Consider the following 18,417-nt stretch of genomic DNA (forward strand, 5'->3'; position numbering starts at 1 on the left):
GGGCTGGAGTAGTCCTCAGAGTGGAACCATCAGGTGGCAGTGCTGCATGTGCAGAATGGAACTGTTTCAGGACTTGTAACTTGGTTAGGTTTGTGAGATCCTTAAGGGGATGACAAAAAGCACATAATTGACACTGGAGAATTTATTACTGTGGTTTTTCAAGGCCTTGCTTGAAGGGAGTATAAAGCTTATCTAGCATCTCAGAACTTAGTTCAGTTCTGCATTTGTTGTTTTTTTCTTTTGAATGTAGCTAAGTTGAGATATTTTAATTCTTGTAGTAGAAATGGCTGAACCATGTTTATTGAACCCTTTATCAAATGTAACCATGGCATACATCTGTCATGGAAATTTTCATCATAAAAAGTTGCTAGAGATTTGCATGCAGCTAAAAATCATGTCTTAAATGGAAAACAAAGGTAATAGATACTCCTACTTTCAAATGAGGTTTTCAGTTTTTGTAGAGACTCTTGTGACTGTATTTTTATGAACTGTGCAGTCCACTGAGAAATACAGGATCCTATTAATGCATTTAGTTCTGCTTATCTTTTAGGTGATAGAGAGTGAAATCAGTTCTGGTTGGACACAATTGGAAAACATCTTATCTACATTAGAAAATCTCGTGGTTGCAGTGCAGCAGACTGCTATCTCTGAGACAAGAAACAAGCTGCAAGGAGAGTGGAAAGAGCTCCAGGATAGTATAAGTATCAGGTATAAACTAACACTTTATGATATTAGCCAAGGAATACTTCATTGTAACTAATGTGTGTGTTATGAAGGGAATACTGTGTGTCACAGAAAATACCTGCACATTTTTAACCTATTTTTAATTGCATAAAATTAAGCGTTTCTTAATTTTTCTTTGTTCATATACACATGGTAGATGGTGTGAATCACCCCAAGAAGCACAGAGCCAGATCTTTGTAGCATCACTGTGCAATATTGCCATAGATTGCTGTTATTTACTTTCATTTTTTGTTTAAATTCACTGCAGTTCACACTGCATTTTTTATTAATCAAATAAAAACTCCTTTGGCCTCAGGAGGATCAGATCTATTAGACAGGCACTTATATTATCTTTGTGGCTTTTTGTGCTGTAAAATGTTGAGTGTCTTTTCTTGCTTGCGTTCCTAGTTCATGTTTTGTTACTTTTCTTGTAGAACGAACTCCTTAAGGACTGCTTTGGAAATTGTGTTACCAATAGAAAATGAATCCATTCTTCTCTGTGAATTAGATCAGCGTCTGAAGAAAAAGGACATCCTGCAGTTTCATCTGATGAATAGTGATCTTGCTTATAGGGAACTGAAGGTAAGGGAAGATGCAGACATCACCCTAGCCAGAATAGGCTGTAATGTCTAGGAAGTAGAGAACTTCATGGGATTTTCACTCATGAGTTTGGGACTGCTGACAAGACTTCCCAAACCTAAAATCAATAACAGCACTTTACTCCCTTTGCTTTACATGTCACTGTTCCAGTAGAGCCAGCTAGGGACCTGCAGTAGGCTCTGCTGTGAGGAGCATTGTGAACATCTTGTCTTAGACGAGGGCTTTCCTTTGCAGATTTGTAGTGTTCCCACCTGACTTTGTGAAGTCATACACATAATGTGGTGTTAATTTGTGAGCTAAGTTGCCTGTGTAACGTCTGCAGAGGTACCTGAGCACACCTCAGGATGGGTTTGGAATCTCTGCTTTGATGCAGTACTTGTTCACCCACTATCCATATCTAATGCCTAGGCCCTGGTCTGTCAGTTAGGGTGAATATTGTTTATTCTGGGCCTGTGTTCCAGGCTGAACACACTGACAGCTACACAGGACTGAAAGTTTGCATTAGTCTGCCCTTGGCTCTCCAGTGAAGTAGGGTTTAGGTCTCTCAAGCTGTAGGGCAGAGAGCATGTGCACTCTGGACCGTTTTTGGCTGGAAGGACCCAGAATTCTTTCCTAGCTCTCCGCACAGCTGGAGTTTCACAGCTCTGACACACTGCTCTTTGTAACCAGATAGCATGCAGACTGCACAAAGAGATTTTGAAAGGCATGTAAGTCTTCTCCAAAAGTATGGCATAAAGAACTTAATAGATGGCAGAGTAATAAACATCTCTGTGCCTGCCTGCTCTCTGACTGATCTCCCGCTGTGAGATCCTGCTGCTTTCAGTTCCAGGACTCATGTTTCCTTCCGTTTTGTCTGATTGCTGGAAAGAGTCTTGGGCTTTCTGCAGTGCTGACCAAATTCCTTGGGTGTGGAATAGCATTTTGTTTGATTCTTTTTGTGTGTTTTTGTTTGTTTGTTTGTTTGTTTCCTTCTCTCCACTGAAATCCAGAGTGGGTTTTCTTTCTCAAGCACCCTGTTTAGCATACTTGTTTTACTGCTGGTATAATTCGGTTTTCAGTCATGAGTTCAGCTTGAATGCAGATATATGTTTTCTTTCACTTGCTAACACTATTGGTCATTCTTTCAATTTCAGGAGCTACAGAGATCCATATTAAATCAGATTGAAGTATGCAAACAATTGGAACACCTAGATAGTTCAGCGAGAGATGAATTTAATCCAATAGATCTGCAAGCTGCGAGTAAAATTATGATTTACTATCAAAACCAGCTTGAAGAAATGAGCCATAAAATGCAGATCCGTGAGACTGTCCTTAAAGATCTGGAGGCTTTCATGGCCTCCTTGAGGAAGATTCAGTCTTCCATCAGATGTCTCCCAGATCCCACAGGTCAACCTGAAATACAGGAAAAAGCTTTGAGAGAGGCTGCACAAGAAGTTTCTCACATGGCAGAAGAAGCTAAATGTTTGGATGAATGCTTGAAAACTGTTGATATCTGTTTAGAAGATGCTGAATGTGGGAGAAAGACTTGCTGTGAAAACCTTGTTCTGACTTTATCTGAAGAGCTAAATGCAACTTACTGTCCTTCAAGTGAACAGGCACTTACAGAAGAAAAAGACTTATACAAGACTTTTTCCAGAAAAAACAGTGAACTCCTTAAAAACATTCAGGATCTATGTGACAGAATTAAAAAAGTAGACCTGAAGGATCCAACAATTCCAGCAATTCAACAAAGGTGAATTCTATTTTAAAGCTCTTTTAATTTCATACTTTCAGTGAAGTCAGCCTGTGGCCCCTTCCCAGGGGAGCACTGAAATTTGAAGTATCTGTGGAGCATAGAAGGAAGCTGTGAATTTATGTTTTATTTCTTCCATCACAGCCTAAATAAGGAAACCTCCTCCATTTCTTCTTCTCTTTTAAATGTTTGAAGCAGCATTGAGGAAGAAAAAGTAGAAGGAGGTTGATTATTGTGTTCTCAACTTCCAGTAAGAAAACTGTCAAACAGGGAGATGGGTCTTCTTGCTGAGCCCTGATGCACCTGATCTGAAACTCCACAGTGTAGAAGCCTCGTGTACCCTTACCACACCCTGAGAAAGCCACTCACATGATTTGCATGTCTCCAGTACTGTTTCAGAGGAGCTCTGTGCAGCCTTGAAAAGGCTGAATAAATACTTATTTAGTAAATAATCGCTGTTTATCGGAGGGAAAAAGCAGGGGGAGAGGAATTTATCAGCTGTGACTATTCTATAAACCCTGAAATCACACACTATGGCACCATGTTTTAATACAGAATGCGCTTACCTTTTAATGCAAAATAATTCACTGTGGTCATACAAACCCCAATTGGCCTCTGGGATTTTGGATTACTTTTTCAAAGGGCTTAAGTCAGCATAACCCATCTGAAGGACTGTCAAATCACATGAACTTAAGATCATATTAGACTTCTTATGATGTCATTTAATATAGTATGTGGAGCTCAGGACAAACTTCTAGGGAACTTAATAATTACATTGTGAACCAAATCAAAGACTTACTTTAATATAAGGCTGTATTCAATTTTGTTTCTAATAAAGGATAAAATCATTAACAGAATTGGAAAAGGAATTGGATTGTGCTGCTGTTGAAATGAAACCTGTGCAAGAAATTGCTAATAAGCTCCCACAGATCAATGAGGAAAAAGCAGAGGAAGCAAATGAACAGTACAGACTTACAGAGAGGTTATGGGAGGATACAAAGCTCTTGCTTGCTGAAGGGTAAGGAGAAAAACTATGTTTTAAAGTAGTATTGCACAAGTAGGTGAATTGTAAAATCAAACAGCGAAGCCTTAGACCTTACTTTAAAGTAAATGAAACACTGATACAATAGGAAATGTTACCATTATGACTGTTGTTAAGCCAAAAATTGTGCATTGAAGTTTGCAGCCAAAGCTCATGAATTTTGTGTATTTTTGAGACATTAATCTCATAATTTAGCAGGTATGCAGTGATGTGTTGGACCTAACTGGTATCCAAAAGAAAAACCTGGCCGCTGCCAGCGATGATGGGTTTGCCATATTTGCTGTGAATTTCACGCCGACACATCCAAAAAGAATAGTCAAACTGAAACACCTGAAGGAAGACAGCTGGAAAAACAGTCTCTTACGCAGGAAAACACTAAAGGAGCTTGGTCTGATGAGTCTGTGAGAGTGAGAACTCGTTGATCACCCAGTACATCTGTCCTTCAATTATGTATTTTAAAAATGCCTAGAGGCTTTACATGGACTGGCACAGTTCTGGGTACTTCTCATGGCTTGCACAAGTGTCAGTGAGAGCAACTCTATCCCTGCAAAGGCTGGGCTGAAGTGGTATTCTCTTTCAAATTCCCCATGTTTGAATATAGGACAGAGAAGCAGAGAAGAGGTTGAGGCTGTAGTTGTGTGCTTAGGCCATAAATAATACATCTCTTTTTAACAGCCAGGAGCAGTGTGCAAGAGTTCTGGAGCTCCTGAAGCAGTATCAGAGCTGCAAAACAAGTCTGACCAGCATCATCCAGAAACAGGAGATTGTGCTTTCACAGCAAACTTCTTACATGGGGAAGGAGAATTTGAACAGACTAATAACAAAGGTGAGCAACAAGAACTCAGTGGAAAGAAAAGTCTTTCCTTGAAGGGTTCAGATGTAGGGTTGCCCTTGTACACTCAGCCTTCAGGGCAGATGTTAAGACCTTGCTTTCACTTTGGCTTCCAAAATACATTTAGGGACCATACCTTTGGTTTTAAGGTGATGTCTAGTTTTGCTTGGTGAATCACGATGATGTCAAAAAGGAGGGATTAAAATAAAACCACCACAAAACCATAGAAAAACTATGATCTAGCATAAAAATAAGATGAAATCCATTCCTACCAGAAACATATCTTGCAATATAGAATTTTTCTGTATTTTCTACCAAGTTAAAAACATTATAGTGAACAGTTTGTGAATATACAGAAGAGCAAATGTGTTTGTTACTAAGAAGATACTTTAAAAATGTAAATTAAAAATAATTGGTAATGCATCTCCTTGGAGCTGCTTGTTTCTCTGCTGTTGCTGGAGCCTATAACCAAGAATTTAGATCCATATCCTCTCCTTGCTCATGTTACTGGCTCCCAGGCAGGGCTGCAGAGTTTCTCTGCACCATCTAGTGCTTTGCCAAGATCTTCAGTTAGCCCCAAGCGAGCAGAATCAGGAACAGGAGCTTTAAGGCTGTGTCAGCATGTTGCATCTGCTCAGAGACTGGCCCATGACTGGTCTGTCTTGCTTCCCAGGCTGGAGCTGTTGTTCCTTGTTGTATAGCATTGCCACTGTGCTCAGAAACAGCTTGGGGATTGATTGCCTCAGGATGTGAGATCTCAAGCCAAAATATTTTTGTCCATGCTGCTGATACCTCTTTTCTCTGAGCTGGTTACATTTGCAGCTTGAATCTTTGCCCTCACCCTGACTTTGGTTACCAGTGCTGTGGTTAGAAGCCATAACAACATAGTTGGGTATTTCTTCTCGTGCTTCTCCTGTGTTACAAACCTAGGTAGAAGACAGGCCTTCTGTATATGAGCCATGGCCTCCATAGCCCGCATTTGCTCCAAGGTGTCTTTGATAGCAGATAAACATTTGCAGTAGCTTTTACATTAGCTAATGTGGTACTCCTACTGAATGAGCAGGTATTGCTGGACACCCCTTCATTTATTTTAAGTTTTGCACTTTTTTGGACCGAAATTTTGACAGCCAGCTGTTGCTTGGCTAAATGAATACAACCACCGGGTGTAGTTGTCCATGTCTAAGGGATTAGTGAACAGCAGCATGTCCATCATGACCATTTTACTGTACAGGTTTCATATTTTCCCAGGTGGGTTATCTTAACTGGTTGTTCAGATCCTATATTTAGGCTTTCTGATGAGGCATCACCCGTATCCTTCAGGAACATTCACTCTCAGGCCGTTCCTGGGATGGTTAAATTTAGTAAGGAATGTAAGCAGTTTCTTCCCTCAGGCAATGGGATGGGTGTCTGTGTTCCACCTCCCTTTAGCTGAGTCAGGGCCTCTTCTTGGATCCACCAGTGAAGCTTGTGGCTCCTGGAGTCGCTCGGGCTCTGCTGCAGGGGAGAGTGCCCGCACAGCTCAGCCCCTGCTTGTGCGGAGACTCCCTGGAACCCACCCGGGTCTGCCGTTCCCGCAGGGTCACGGTGGGCTGCGGTCACTGGCACAACGCAGCCGCTGGCTCGAGCGGGCATGGCCTTGGCTGCTGCCGCTTTGGTACTTAGCGCGAATGAACTCACGGCAGAGCAGGCCCTCTGCTGGGTCCCGGTGTGTGGGGGCTGCGCCGCCAGCCCTCCCCTGGCTCCCCCAGACCAGCCCTCCCCTGGCTCCCCCGGACCAGCCCTCCCCTGGCCTCAGCGCCCGGCACGGCCTGTGCCAGAAGATGAAATTTCCCAGAATGTCTCTGGGAAACAGGCAGAGCTTTCAATATCGAGTGCCTGGCACTAGAGGTCAGTGTTTCTTTTCCAGGAAGATTCCATGTTGTTTGTAAACACTGGTACCCCAATTAAGCACAAAGAAGCAGTTTAGTGTTTAAATAGAAAGTAGGAAAAAGGGTCTGGCAGTGACATACTTGACAGTGGAGCGAAGCTTATATTTTTTTAATAGTTCAAACCCTGGGGATCAGAATGCCAGGTTTTGTTTGTAGAGCTGTAATAGTATCTCAGATAATTATTATGCTGTGCATTGTTTCTCTCTGTAACTGAGGTTCTGTGTGTGGATGTGCAGTCCCCTTGAATCTCACGTTTATGACTTCTAAAGCAAACTCTGGTTTCAGCTCTGTTAATAAAAAATAAATTACACGTAGTTCCACTCAGCTGTTTTGCAGCCAATAACAGAATGATATGGATTTCTAGCAGGGAAATATTCCTGTCAGCATGACGGGGTATAACAACACAGAATATATTCCTAGTTTCATCATATTCTATGAAATAGATCATTTTGTGTAATGTTGTTGTTTCTCTAAGCTAAAAAGAAGAATGCATCGGTTAAAAATGTTTTGCTGAATAAACAGTCATAAATAAACATGCTCATAAATATCCATTTGGCCTTTTTTGCAGATTGAAGAGGCGAAAGAGGAATTTAATGATCACTCTGAAGATGTAGACAAAATAAATCAGCTCTGCAAAAACCTGCAATTCCAGCTGAATAAAATGAGAAGCTTTGAGGAGCCTCTGTTCGAGAATGAGGCTAACATTATTGTGGACAGATGGCTGGATGTATGTAAAAAGTAAATTATCAGGGTGGTCTTATCTGTTATGCATTACAGTAATTGATTTTGACATGGGTGTAATATTTGGAATAAATTAAATGCAATATGGAAAAGATTCTTAAGAGATAAACCCAAATATTTGTTGAGCAAAGCTCTCAGAGTGTCTATTGGTGTAATGTTTCTGATCTCTCTGGTGTTTTATATTGTGCGTACTACTTGGCAATAGATAATTTTAGGAAAAGCAGAAAGGCAATATTTGGGCTTTCTGCATGGATCTGTAAGCTTCCATAACAACTTCTGTGGATTTAGACTTTAGAGACAATCTGGAAAATTACAATGCTGTTGCTTTTGGTGAGAAGTGTTTGCCACTGCCGATCTAAGCAGTGCATCAATACTGAGATTAGATGGTATTTACTGGGGCTAGATAAACATTAATGAGCAAGGCTCCTTGCTAAACCTGCCTTAAAACTGGCAAGCTGCTGTTGTGATTGGTATGTTTGGTGACATGTGTGGCAGGGATTTAAATATCTTCTCCATGACCAGTTTACTGCAAAGACACATGAGATTTTTTTCCCCTTTTTTGCTGCACTTGTTTTTGTGGATGGTTTCATCTTGCTCTGACTTTATTTTGCTGCTTTTGCCTTTAGAATATAGCACAACACTTTTGAAATCTGTGTGTTTTCTGTCTATCAATCTCATGGTAGATCAATGAAAAGACTGAAAACTACTACGATAATTTGGGAAGAGCACAGGCTTTGTGGGACAAACTCCTGAGTTTATCTGGCACGATCGATGCTTGGGCGAATGCAGAACTCAAGAACGCAGAAGGCCATTGCCTGACCGAAGAGGACTTCACACAGTTGAAGGTAATTTGCACGGAAGTTTTTTACCCTAGTGATATGGACTTGGGACTATAAACGCATGCACTGCATAGAAATGACAGCACTGGAAAGGCATAGGAAGTGGTAACATTTGCAATTGTATCTGCTGGATAGTTTAACTATCAATATTGTCTGTCATTGGGGATGCAGGTCTTGGAAACCAATGCATAGATAATGTATATGTGTAGCACGTTTTTAATCAATGCAACACTGCAAACGCTGCTTTAGGCTACAAAGCCCCCTCATTCCTTTGCGCTGTACCAACACAGAGCAAAATGAAGGCCTGGAAAGCTTGTAGTCTGTGGTACAGGGTGCACGTATTTCCTTGTGCCTAGAGAAGAGAGGGAAGAGAGTGTGTGTAGGCTAATGATTAGGTAGAAATTGCCTATCAGTGAAGACACTGGAGCCTCAGAGGGGGCTGGGCAGTGCACAGTCCAAACAGGGGCTGCAGAGGTGGTTGGTTTGCTCCGTGTCCTGGTGTGCTCCCGGGGTCGGTTCCTGCACCCGAGCAGTGGCTGAGTGCGGGGGAGCAGAACCTGGGCCCCCTGGGCTCTTTTTGGGTACAGCCTTAGTTCGTGGTGTCGGGGGCAGTTGGGTGTAAGAGCACATGCACTAGCTCTGTGCCATTGAAGAGCCTCACATGCAAGGCTGTGTTGTAGTTTCTGAGTGTAGGGCTGCACTGAGTGTAGGCTGTGCCGCTTTGTTGTGGTTATAACCAGTGACTACTGAACACAAATAATTTCCTGCTCGAGTGGGGTTGAGACATGAATATATCCCATAGCTGCTTGTTTGAAAATATGCAGGCAGGTTTTTTTCTCAGTGTTTACAAGCTACAAATGCCCTGGGTTTTGTTATGCTTATCTGCAGCTTTCCTCCCACTGTTAGCACTGCTCATTCCTTTTAATTTGCAGAGCAGTAAAACACCAAGGTGTTCTTTGTGCATGGATCTTCCCAGGGAAACCATGGTATATCTGCTGTGCAGTGGTGGATATTATGTCACATTTTGATTGTCTTTACCACTGTACTGTTAGAGTTTACCTGGAGCAGTTTAGGTCCCTGGAGGCTCCAGGAAAAATGTAGCAGCTGGCAACTGCATCTTAAGAGCCATTTTGTTACCTGGAAACTGCTGGAGTCCAGCATGATGTGGCCATGCCCCTGGTGTGCCTCTGCTTGTGTCTAGGAAGGGCTATGCTAGGGTTACTCTGCTACTTCTGTGTGAGAAGATAATTATCCGAAGAGGTGAGAGAAGAGGCCAAGGGAGAAAGAAACCATGTTCCCATGAGCTGCTTATAAAAGCAGAATAGGAGAGAAAACTGAACCCAGTGCACTGGTATTTTTGTAAAATGAGTTAAAGTGCAGAGGGTATCAGATTCATTTATCAATTTGTTGTTTATTGGTTTTTTGTTGATCCTAAAACATCTCTGCATTAATGTTAATGACAAAAAAAATCCCCAGCTGTTGGAATGTGTGTCGTGTTACATAGGGTTGGACCCCAGGGTCCTTTGTGGGTGCCCTGCAGAGCTGCTGGTGCATGGGTTTGCAAGAAGCCTGTCAGAAAAGAACAGAGCAATGAATTTCACTGTGTGTTTAAAGATAATTTCAGTATAAATAATGGAAGGGAAGTTCTGCTTTCCCAATAAGCAGCTGGGAATTCTGCTAAGGGCTGCAGCACATGAATAGGTTTTGACAGTTGCTTGTACAGAGCCTGCCAAGGAATGCTTTGTCCCGAGGGAGTCTGGAATATCGATTGGGAATGTGAAACAATGTGATGATCCTGTTCCTTAAGCTGAAGCTGGTGTTTTACCTTCACATTATTGACATTTTTCCGAAATTCATTAAAATGAGTAGAGGATTTTTCAATACAAAGGATTTACATTAAGAAAGGGCTTATAACGTGTGTTGTGTTTTACCACATCCATATCACCAGAATGCCGCTTCTTAACTTTAGGTCTCTAACTTATCTGAGAATATCCCTTTTAAAAGAAGCAGCTAGAAATATATGCAAAATTAAGGTTATTTTCCTGCAAATTTACTTGAAGCAAATAATTAAGATTGTTAAATTTATGATAGATTTGCATGAACAGCTTTGTCTGAGAAGCATGGAGTGTTTCTGACTCTAATACGAAAAACAAGTCTACATTGCCAAAATGAAAATCAGGAAATGGACAAGTTATGAGAGCTCTATATGCAAAAATGCAGAATCAGATGATTTTAATGTAATTTTATAACAGAAATGTGGAAATTTAATTGGAGGGAAACACATTTACCAATGTGTTCTTTCCACCTTTAGGCATGCTTACGAGTCCAAGAGCAGAAACTCCAGAAATTTGACAACACAGTGGCTGAGATAGAAGAACTTCTGAATAGTAATGAACCTCCACTGGAGCTACAGGTATGAAGAAATGTTTCCAGCTGATACACCACTACTCATTACTATAGCTATGCTTCTAGTGTTGTCTTTGCCACCATCAGTTACTGGGTTTACTTACATCTACTTAGAGGGTTGGAGGCATTTTGTTGGCTATGAGCAGTGACATTTCATCTGTGGTTTCTCTCAAGCTGTTAGAGCCAAACCTGTCATTTTAAACACAGAGGCCTCTCTCACTTCTGTGCCTTTTAGGGACTTAGGCCTGACCCAGCTGTTTTGCAGACCTGCCCAAAGAGGCCATTATCAGTGCTATCTAGCTTTTAGCTATTGGCCGATAACAAGGCACAATGGACCTTGGCAGCCTTTTGCGGATCCCAGGAACTCAGCCTGCTGACTGTCTATTTTAAACTGTACCTTTGTCTGGATGTGACTTAATGCAGCTTAGTAATATGCAGCTATTTGCATAGAGTGATGTTTGCTGTGGTGTTTTCCTTTGGGATATCACAAGGAAATCTTCACCTTGCTGTGTTAACTTCATGCAGCAAGGAATCACAGAATCATAGTGTAATCAAGAATAAATCCTTTTCCACTGTTTAAGACTGTGTCAGCCTACCTTGATCCTGCAGCAGTTCCTTAGTGTCTGTCAGATCTGCACCTTGAGCTTGACCCCACTTGGCTATTTCTGTGTTTATCCTCAGCAGGCAGTGAACTCGGAGGAGTTTCACTGGGTAAAGTGATCTAAGGAGCTTAGGAAAGGACTCGGCAACCTTGCTCTGTGCACGCTGTGCTCCTTGGGAGCACCAGATGCCCTGAGCCTGTCAGAAACCCTGAGTGGTGTTTCAGCATGTGGCCGTGATCCCACTGAGTTGCTGTCTCATGCAAATCAGCAAAAGCCTTAAGAATCAGGTTAAGCACCTGTTGCTCTTTAGTGAGTAGCCTTCAGCCAGAGTTCCCCACCTGCTGGCCTGGCCTGATTTTTGGGTCGTTGTGCAGAGCTGGCCTCGATGGAATCACCACAGCGAAGTGTGCTAGAGAGAAAGCTGCCACCCTCTTTTCCATGACAGCCAAAGTGCACGCAGGGCCTTTTTCCAGCTGAGAGTAGACACTGGAAGAGACTGACAAATAAATTTGTTAGTAAAGCAGCACCAGTAAATTTACTAGGATGAACTAAGATCATTCCTCCTCAGGAAAACAGGGCTTAAATACTATTATTTATCAGTTTGTGGAGTGTGAGAGAAACAAATTGGAGCAAGCTGTGATTGAAATGTTTGGGCTTCTGGTAATTTAATTTCTTTTCATGTCTGTGATGGATTTTTGTAATATTCTAGGAGATCAATCCATTATAACTTTTTATGTATGTTTATTTCCAATTTTAAGGTCATTAGATCATCTGTTATGCAAAAAATGGAGCTAATAAAAGATCTCTTGTCAGCAAAGCGAAGGACCAGCGAGCCCACTGTGAATACAGCAGAACTGAAAGGAGACCTGGATCTGGCCAAGACACAGATTGGAATGACTGAATCACTTTTAAAAGCTTTGTCTCCTTCTGACACCTTAGAGATCTTTACTAAACTAGAGGTAGCATGCTGCAATTTATTCATGTTTTATAAATTTGTTCATTATTTCTCTCTTGGGGCAAGTCTTTACAAGTGTTTGTGCTGTGTATGTTGTAAATTGCTAGAATAACTCACATGAAGAGCCTGGCTTGAATATTTTCTTAAGCTGCCAGAAACACGAAAAAAATCTGTTTTCCCTGGAATTATTAGATGTACTTAGTTAACCCTTGCAGCTGCTGGAAATGGCTAATCCTTCCAAACCATACCAAACTCTGCGGGAGGGAATGTATGTGTGATTATGTATGCATACAGGTGTGTGCACACTGCTCAAGGGGAGTTCAGTGCTTAGATCTACCGGACCTTGTCATTGCCAGTACAATTTAAGAACTTGTTTTGACACATAGGCAGGGCTAGTCCCTTTTGCAAACCTCTAGTTTGTACTGAAGCAGCTCTGTACAGTCAACTTCTGCTTGCACTTCAGAATTTTCTTTTTAACAATTGTCCTGTTTTTTAAACCTTAGGAGATACACCAGAAAATTATGCAACAAGAACACCATGTGGCATTACTCCAAGAGGAGACGGATTGTCCTGATGTGGATGAGTTAAATAAGCAGCTTAAATGTGTCACTGATTTATTCAATAACAAGAAACATGTGCTTCAAGATCATTTCATTGGTGTTTTGAACCGTAAGCAAACACATTTCATGTTTATGTGCCTTTATAGGATTGCATTGACCACCGTAACGACTTAAAGGTTATGCAGTTAATTGGTTTGGTGTCTGAAAGTGCTTCAGGGTCTCAAACTACTTCAGGGTTCTGAACAAGATACAAAGATTTGGAGAAAAATGGCTTTTTATTCCAACTAACCACATGATTCTAATCAAAGCATTGTGTTTCTTATTTTTACATTTTAAAAAAGAGGTAATAGAAGTGTAAAGCATAGGTCAGGAGCAAATGCCAGAGCATTTCGTTTGAAAATACAGAAGTCCAATGGTTTAACTCCTTTCAGTTAATTTAAATTTGTTATAAGAATTAACAGCATTATTGCTGTTTGTTTTAAGCAGACACGGGGTTGTGCAGGAGGAGGATTTGGCCCAAAGGTAGTCTCATATCTTCAAAGAGTTTCTAAGTAATGTTTTTTTTTTTGTTCAAACAAGAAAAGTTAGCAATAGGCTATTCCAGGTCTCATTTACCTTAACTGCTATGTATAACAGACTGTCCCTTCCAAGTAAACAGGTATGTTTATTATCAATTAATATTCAGTAAGAAAAAAAAATGAGCCTGCACTATTTTCTGTCACATAGTCTGCAGTAAAAAGCAACCTTTCACAGTAGCTCTGATAAATGTAATTACAAATTGTCTCAAATCTTCCTGTTAAATAGGATTTTCTCTGGAAGAGTACAATTAATGAAGAAAATTGGAATGTATCTTTTTTCAGGTCAGTGCAAGAATTTTAATGACTGGGTCAGCAGCACTCAGCTGTCTTTGAAGGACTGCTTTGACCCCTCAGAAACAAAACTGATACTGGAAGAAAGACTGCAGAGGCTAAAGGTGAAGTGTTAAAATGTTCTAATTTCTAAAGCTGATTGTTCTTGAAGTTTTACTCTTTTTACACAGAAGACTGTTATTGGGAGTGGATTCACCTACAGTGGTTTTGTAACTTGAGGCTGAAAGAACATTTCATGTAACTTAAAGCATTGGGGCAATAAGTAAAATGAAAGTAAAACGTTGTTCAAATGGGGTGTCAGTGTTCAAGTTCAGACAGCTTGGACAAGTGAGAGGCAGGGCAGTAGTTAGTGAAAGTCAGTGGACCTTGACCAAGTACTTCAGCATGCAAAGATGCAGAAAGTCAAATATGTAGAGAGTAAATGTGAAAGTTTGGCCCCCAATAGACTCAAATGTGAGAAACTTCCATTCATTTTGTTGCAGCCAGATTTTCCCTCTAAGTCAGACAGAATCAACAGAAAACAGATGGAAAAGCCGCAACATCTTCAAGAAGCAATCACAGTTAAGTGGCAGAAGGAGACATAGTGATGCCAGTGCTAGATTTGAGTGGTGCTTGCCTGTTTGTGTATTTGTGCTTTAGAGAAGAAAAGCAAGTGATCTGCTTCACTTTCTCCTTATTTTGCAACCAACAACTTTTGCATTTGCAGGTGGAAAGTCAGCAAACTATGAATTAACATATGTTCCTTTTCAGGAACTGGAATTGCTGTAGAAAATATTGGTGAAGGTAACAGGAGCTGAAAAACTCTTCTAGCATAAATATTATTTATACTACAGCAAATTTGACAAGTGTATCTTGTGTTGTGCTCTTATTCAGCACTTCCTAACATCTGAAGGCAAAGACAGAGATACCCAAGAGGTTAAAGCTTTATTGAATAAAGTGAAGCCTTACTTGCCCAAAGCAAGCATTAATCACCTTAACAGCTGTGTGAGAGATCAAGAAGCAGAACTACAAAGATTGATCTCCAAATGTCAGAAACGGGAAAAGGAACTTGGTGCCTCTCTCCAGCAGCTCAGTAGGTAGGGGACTAATGTTGTTTCCGGCATTTTATTCACCAATGGTATAAACACCCATAGTGAATGGTAAACAACCCTACGTTTTGTAAAAAGTGATATTTTAGTAAAGGGTAGTGAGTGTTTTGTTTCATGTATTTTGTTTCATTTCATAGCAGACCTATATAGGAACTAGGGCTCATTTCAGTGACGTGAACTGAGATACTTAAAATTTAGCTTATGCTTGAAACTTTGCTTGATCAGACATATGAATTTATGTTACTTTTTCAGCAAAATACTGCTGTCAGCAGGTCTCAGTCATGTAATGCCTCTCATTCTGACCTGAGCCTGTATTTATACACACTTTAGCCTTGAAGAAAGCAGCACAGTCTTGGAAGAATGGCTCACCACTCAGGAGGAAAAACTAAAAGAGATTAAGAAAGATGAGACAAAACTTGAAGACTTCTATAAAACACTATTAATGCAGAGGTATTGGGGGTTTTTTCTGGTCTCTCTAAGAATTGTCTTCTAAACAAGGTTGTTCCATGTTGTTCCAACAAATAGATGTTTATTAATCTTTTTTTTATTTTTTAGAAAACCACTTGACTCCATGGTTCAGCTAGCAAATTCCTTGAGGGAGGCTGGGCTGACAGAATCTGAGACCATTTCAGAACCCAGTAACCTTGTTAGTAGGTACCATACACTAATAACACGTGTAAGTGGAATGGCAGGGAATACTGAGAGACTTCCAGGGGAAGGACACAATTTTGAAGAGCTTGCCCAGGATGTTTCTTGCTGGATCAAAAAGCTTGAGGAGGCTGTTAATAAACTGAGTTCAGAGGAAAGTGAGTTGCCGTCGGCTGAAAGGATTCATCAGATAAAGGTATTGTGCAAATGTATTCCTTTTTCACCTCACAGCTTGTGCTAACACCAGGGGAACGTTTGAGTCAGTGCCTCCTAAAAGATGGCTCAAACAGGCCCTGCTGATGGCCTGTAGTGTTGTGGCCTGTTTGAGGTGGAGTTGTGTGTTTGGCTTTTTCGCAGAGTTTATTGTGCACTAAGATGAGATTCACTGCTGCATCTGTGTGTGCAGTAGCACTGAGCTCCTAAGGTGCTGGGGCCATGAGGCCCTGGCCCCTGCTCCAGGAGTGGAGAGGGAGGTCAGTAATGCAGCCAAGGCACCTGGAGAGCCTCTGCAAAGTGTGTGTCCTCCCGGGCATCCTGCAGGGCCTGGTGCCCCGCCTGGGTGGGTCTCGGGCCCCAGCAGCCTCTCTGCGGTCTGTTTGATCACATAGGAGGAGAATACTGGGATTTACAGGTTTCATTCTGTGGAAATGAGTAGTGTTGTGACAAATATCTCTCCCTATATTTGGAGCGCTTTTTTATTTGTCAACACAATATTGCTTTTGTTCTGTAGAGAATCATTAATAAATCGGCTTCATTATCCCAGACTTTCTAAAATTGGATGATCTGTCTGTTTATGAATCAGTTATGTAATATATTGGAAGAAGAATTCTGTTATCTTGAACAGCAGTGTGCAAAGTATGAAAAAGTAATGCTAATACCTTTTATTTTGTAACCAAAAATAGTTCTATATGTACTGCTTCTGCTTCCCATTTAATACAGGAAATCACAGCTCTCAGAGGTGCAGGAGAGGCCAAGATACAGAGCATGGTGGCTCTAGGAGAAACTTTAATGAGAAATGAAAAAAATAAGAAGCCAGAGATTCAGCAGACTGTTTCTGAGCTCCAGAACAAGTGGGAAAACACCTGTCAGCTGGCCACTGAGTGTAGCAGGTAATGTGGAATTTGCCAAGAGGCAGTACAGATCACTTACTACTATATTGGGTGTCTTCTCTTCTTCCTGCACCAGCTCCATTGAATTTCTGTTCTTTGGGAGCAGAACAAGATATGCACAAAAATACTTGTATTTCTGCATTATTGTAGAGGGGCAGGTCACAGTTTGGACTGAATAGTCAAGTAGGGGTGTAGCCAGAATAGCCAGAGATGCTTTCCATCTATCTATATGGCTATTCCAGAGAATATTCTGTTTACTTCTGCCATTACTAAGCACTCAGTAGAAACAGTACAAGTGGTGCTCCAGAAGGTGGTGTTGGTTGTATTGGATCCAACACAGCAGAATGCAGAGCATCCTCTTCACAGTGTGTTGAAGATAGGAGATGAAGTACTCAGCGGGTCTGAAGAGATGCTCAGGACCCTACAGGATGAGGCCTGTGAATAACAGATCCACCAGCAGTGGGAAGCTGGAACAGGGAGCTTGAAGCAGGAGTCCTTAGCGCACGCGTGGCTGTGCTTCATTTATCACTTGCCGAAAATATGGGTCTTGAGGGTCAGAAAACAAAACACTTGGGCTTTGCTGTTGTCCTCATTTATCCTGCTGTACTTTACAGAATTATAACCAAACTTGGACTTGTTTGTGTGGGATCATATTTTTCAGTGTTGACATTTAAGTTCCATCTGGAAAATATCTGAGCTTCATCACTAAATCTGAACATAAAAATGTTACTTTTGTCTTATTGCATGTTTCCCATGGACAAATGCAACCTGTTCACCTGCAGCAGATCAGCATGTGTGCTTATAATCCAATGTAAAGGTCAGGAAAGTAATCACTGGATTGTATTAACATAACCCATATTGCATATGCTGGTTTTGTTGTCTGGCTGTCTAAAACACTCTCCCACTCCCATATCAACCAATGCCATGTGGATCTTCTACAGAACATTCCCTTTCAGGAGACTGTCATAAGAAGTCAAGGAAAGCAGATTCGTAGCCATATTGTAGTTTAAACAGAACTTCTGCTGTAATGAACAGCAGAAAAATGCAGAGCATGAGCCACATCTCAGAAACTAGAAACTGTGGCTTTATAGGTGAGGATTTAAGAAGGTTACTCACTTGTCCTGCATTTAAGTTCAGTTCATCTGCAGTAGCTTCAGTATTTTTCATGACCTTGAAAATTCCAGTCTGATCAGTAACTTAAAACCTGAAGAGAAGTATTCAGTACACTTAAGTTCATCCAAATGATTGACTTGATCAGAATTTGACATTTTCTAGATAATCAATAAATTTGATTTTTTTATGCTATTGAACACAGGCTTTTTTTTTCTTAGCCCTCAAGAACAATTTCAGTTGAACAGGGAGCAACATGAGCAAAGCAAAGATGATCTGAGATGGGCACTAACTGAACTGCAGAAACAGCAACAGGAGATAGGTATTGCCCTTCAGCCTGGTTTGCAGGAGAAGCAAGCTCAGCTGGCAAACTATGTTGACCTCCTGCAGAAAGCAGAAGACTTAACTTCCCAATTCAGTGAGTTGAAAAGCCAGACAGATCATCTGCAGGGTGACACCAGGGAATCCTGCTGCACAGAGGTGGAGTGGTTGGAATTAAAGCACCAGCATGAAAATCTGCTCAGCCAGCTCCAGGTTGGAACCTTACTCTTTTCGTAAGAGGTTATTGGGGTGCCTGTTGGTTGCAGTTCTCTCTGTTTGCCTGTAGTGTCATCTTCTGGGTAAACTCTGGTG

The 18,417-nt window shown here is 41.2% G+C and overlaps 1 protein-coding gene across 1 annotated transcript in view; it reads left to right on the forward strand.

Annotated features, from left to right (window-relative positions):
- Positions 1 to 18,417, forward strand: part of LOC103798401 (nesprin-2-like) — a gene marked incomplete at both ends in the record, with an annotated part of 53,827 nt that overhangs the window by 21,652 nt on the left and 13,758 nt on the right. The window contains 16 exons of the mRNA XM_009070658.1: positions 551 to 708; positions 1,158 to 1,305; positions 2,457 to 3,055; positions 3,894 to 4,073; positions 4,773 to 4,923; positions 7,426 to 7,584; positions 8,282 to 8,443; positions 10,749 to 10,850; positions 12,204 to 12,404; positions 12,904 to 13,069; positions 13,821 to 13,933; positions 14,703 to 14,905; positions 15,248 to 15,367; positions 15,473 to 15,761; positions 16,505 to 16,674; positions 18,006 to 18,318. Coding sequence (XP_009068906.1) covers positions 551 to 708; positions 1,158 to 1,305; positions 2,457 to 3,055; positions 3,894 to 4,073; positions 4,773 to 4,923; positions 7,426 to 7,584; positions 8,282 to 8,443; positions 10,749 to 10,850; positions 12,204 to 12,404; positions 12,904 to 13,069; positions 13,821 to 13,933; positions 14,703 to 14,905; positions 15,248 to 15,367; positions 15,473 to 15,761; positions 16,505 to 16,674; positions 18,006 to 18,318 — 3,234 coding nt within the window. The remainder of the gene's footprint in view (positions 1 to 550; positions 709 to 1,157; positions 1,306 to 2,456; positions 3,056 to 3,893; positions 4,074 to 4,772; positions 4,924 to 7,425; positions 7,585 to 8,281; positions 8,444 to 10,748; positions 10,851 to 12,203; positions 12,405 to 12,903; positions 13,070 to 13,820; positions 13,934 to 14,702; positions 14,906 to 15,247; positions 15,368 to 15,472; positions 15,762 to 16,504; positions 16,675 to 18,005; positions 18,319 to 18,417) is intronic.

The sequence above is a fragment of the Acanthisitta chloris genome, unplaced genomic scaffold, assembly GCF_000695815.1.
Source record: "Acanthisitta chloris isolate BGI_N310 unplaced genomic scaffold, ASM69581v1 scaffold27632, whole genome shotgun sequence".
NCBI classification, from domain to species: Eukaryota; Metazoa; Chordata; class Aves; order Passeriformes; family Acanthisittidae; genus Acanthisitta; species Acanthisitta chloris.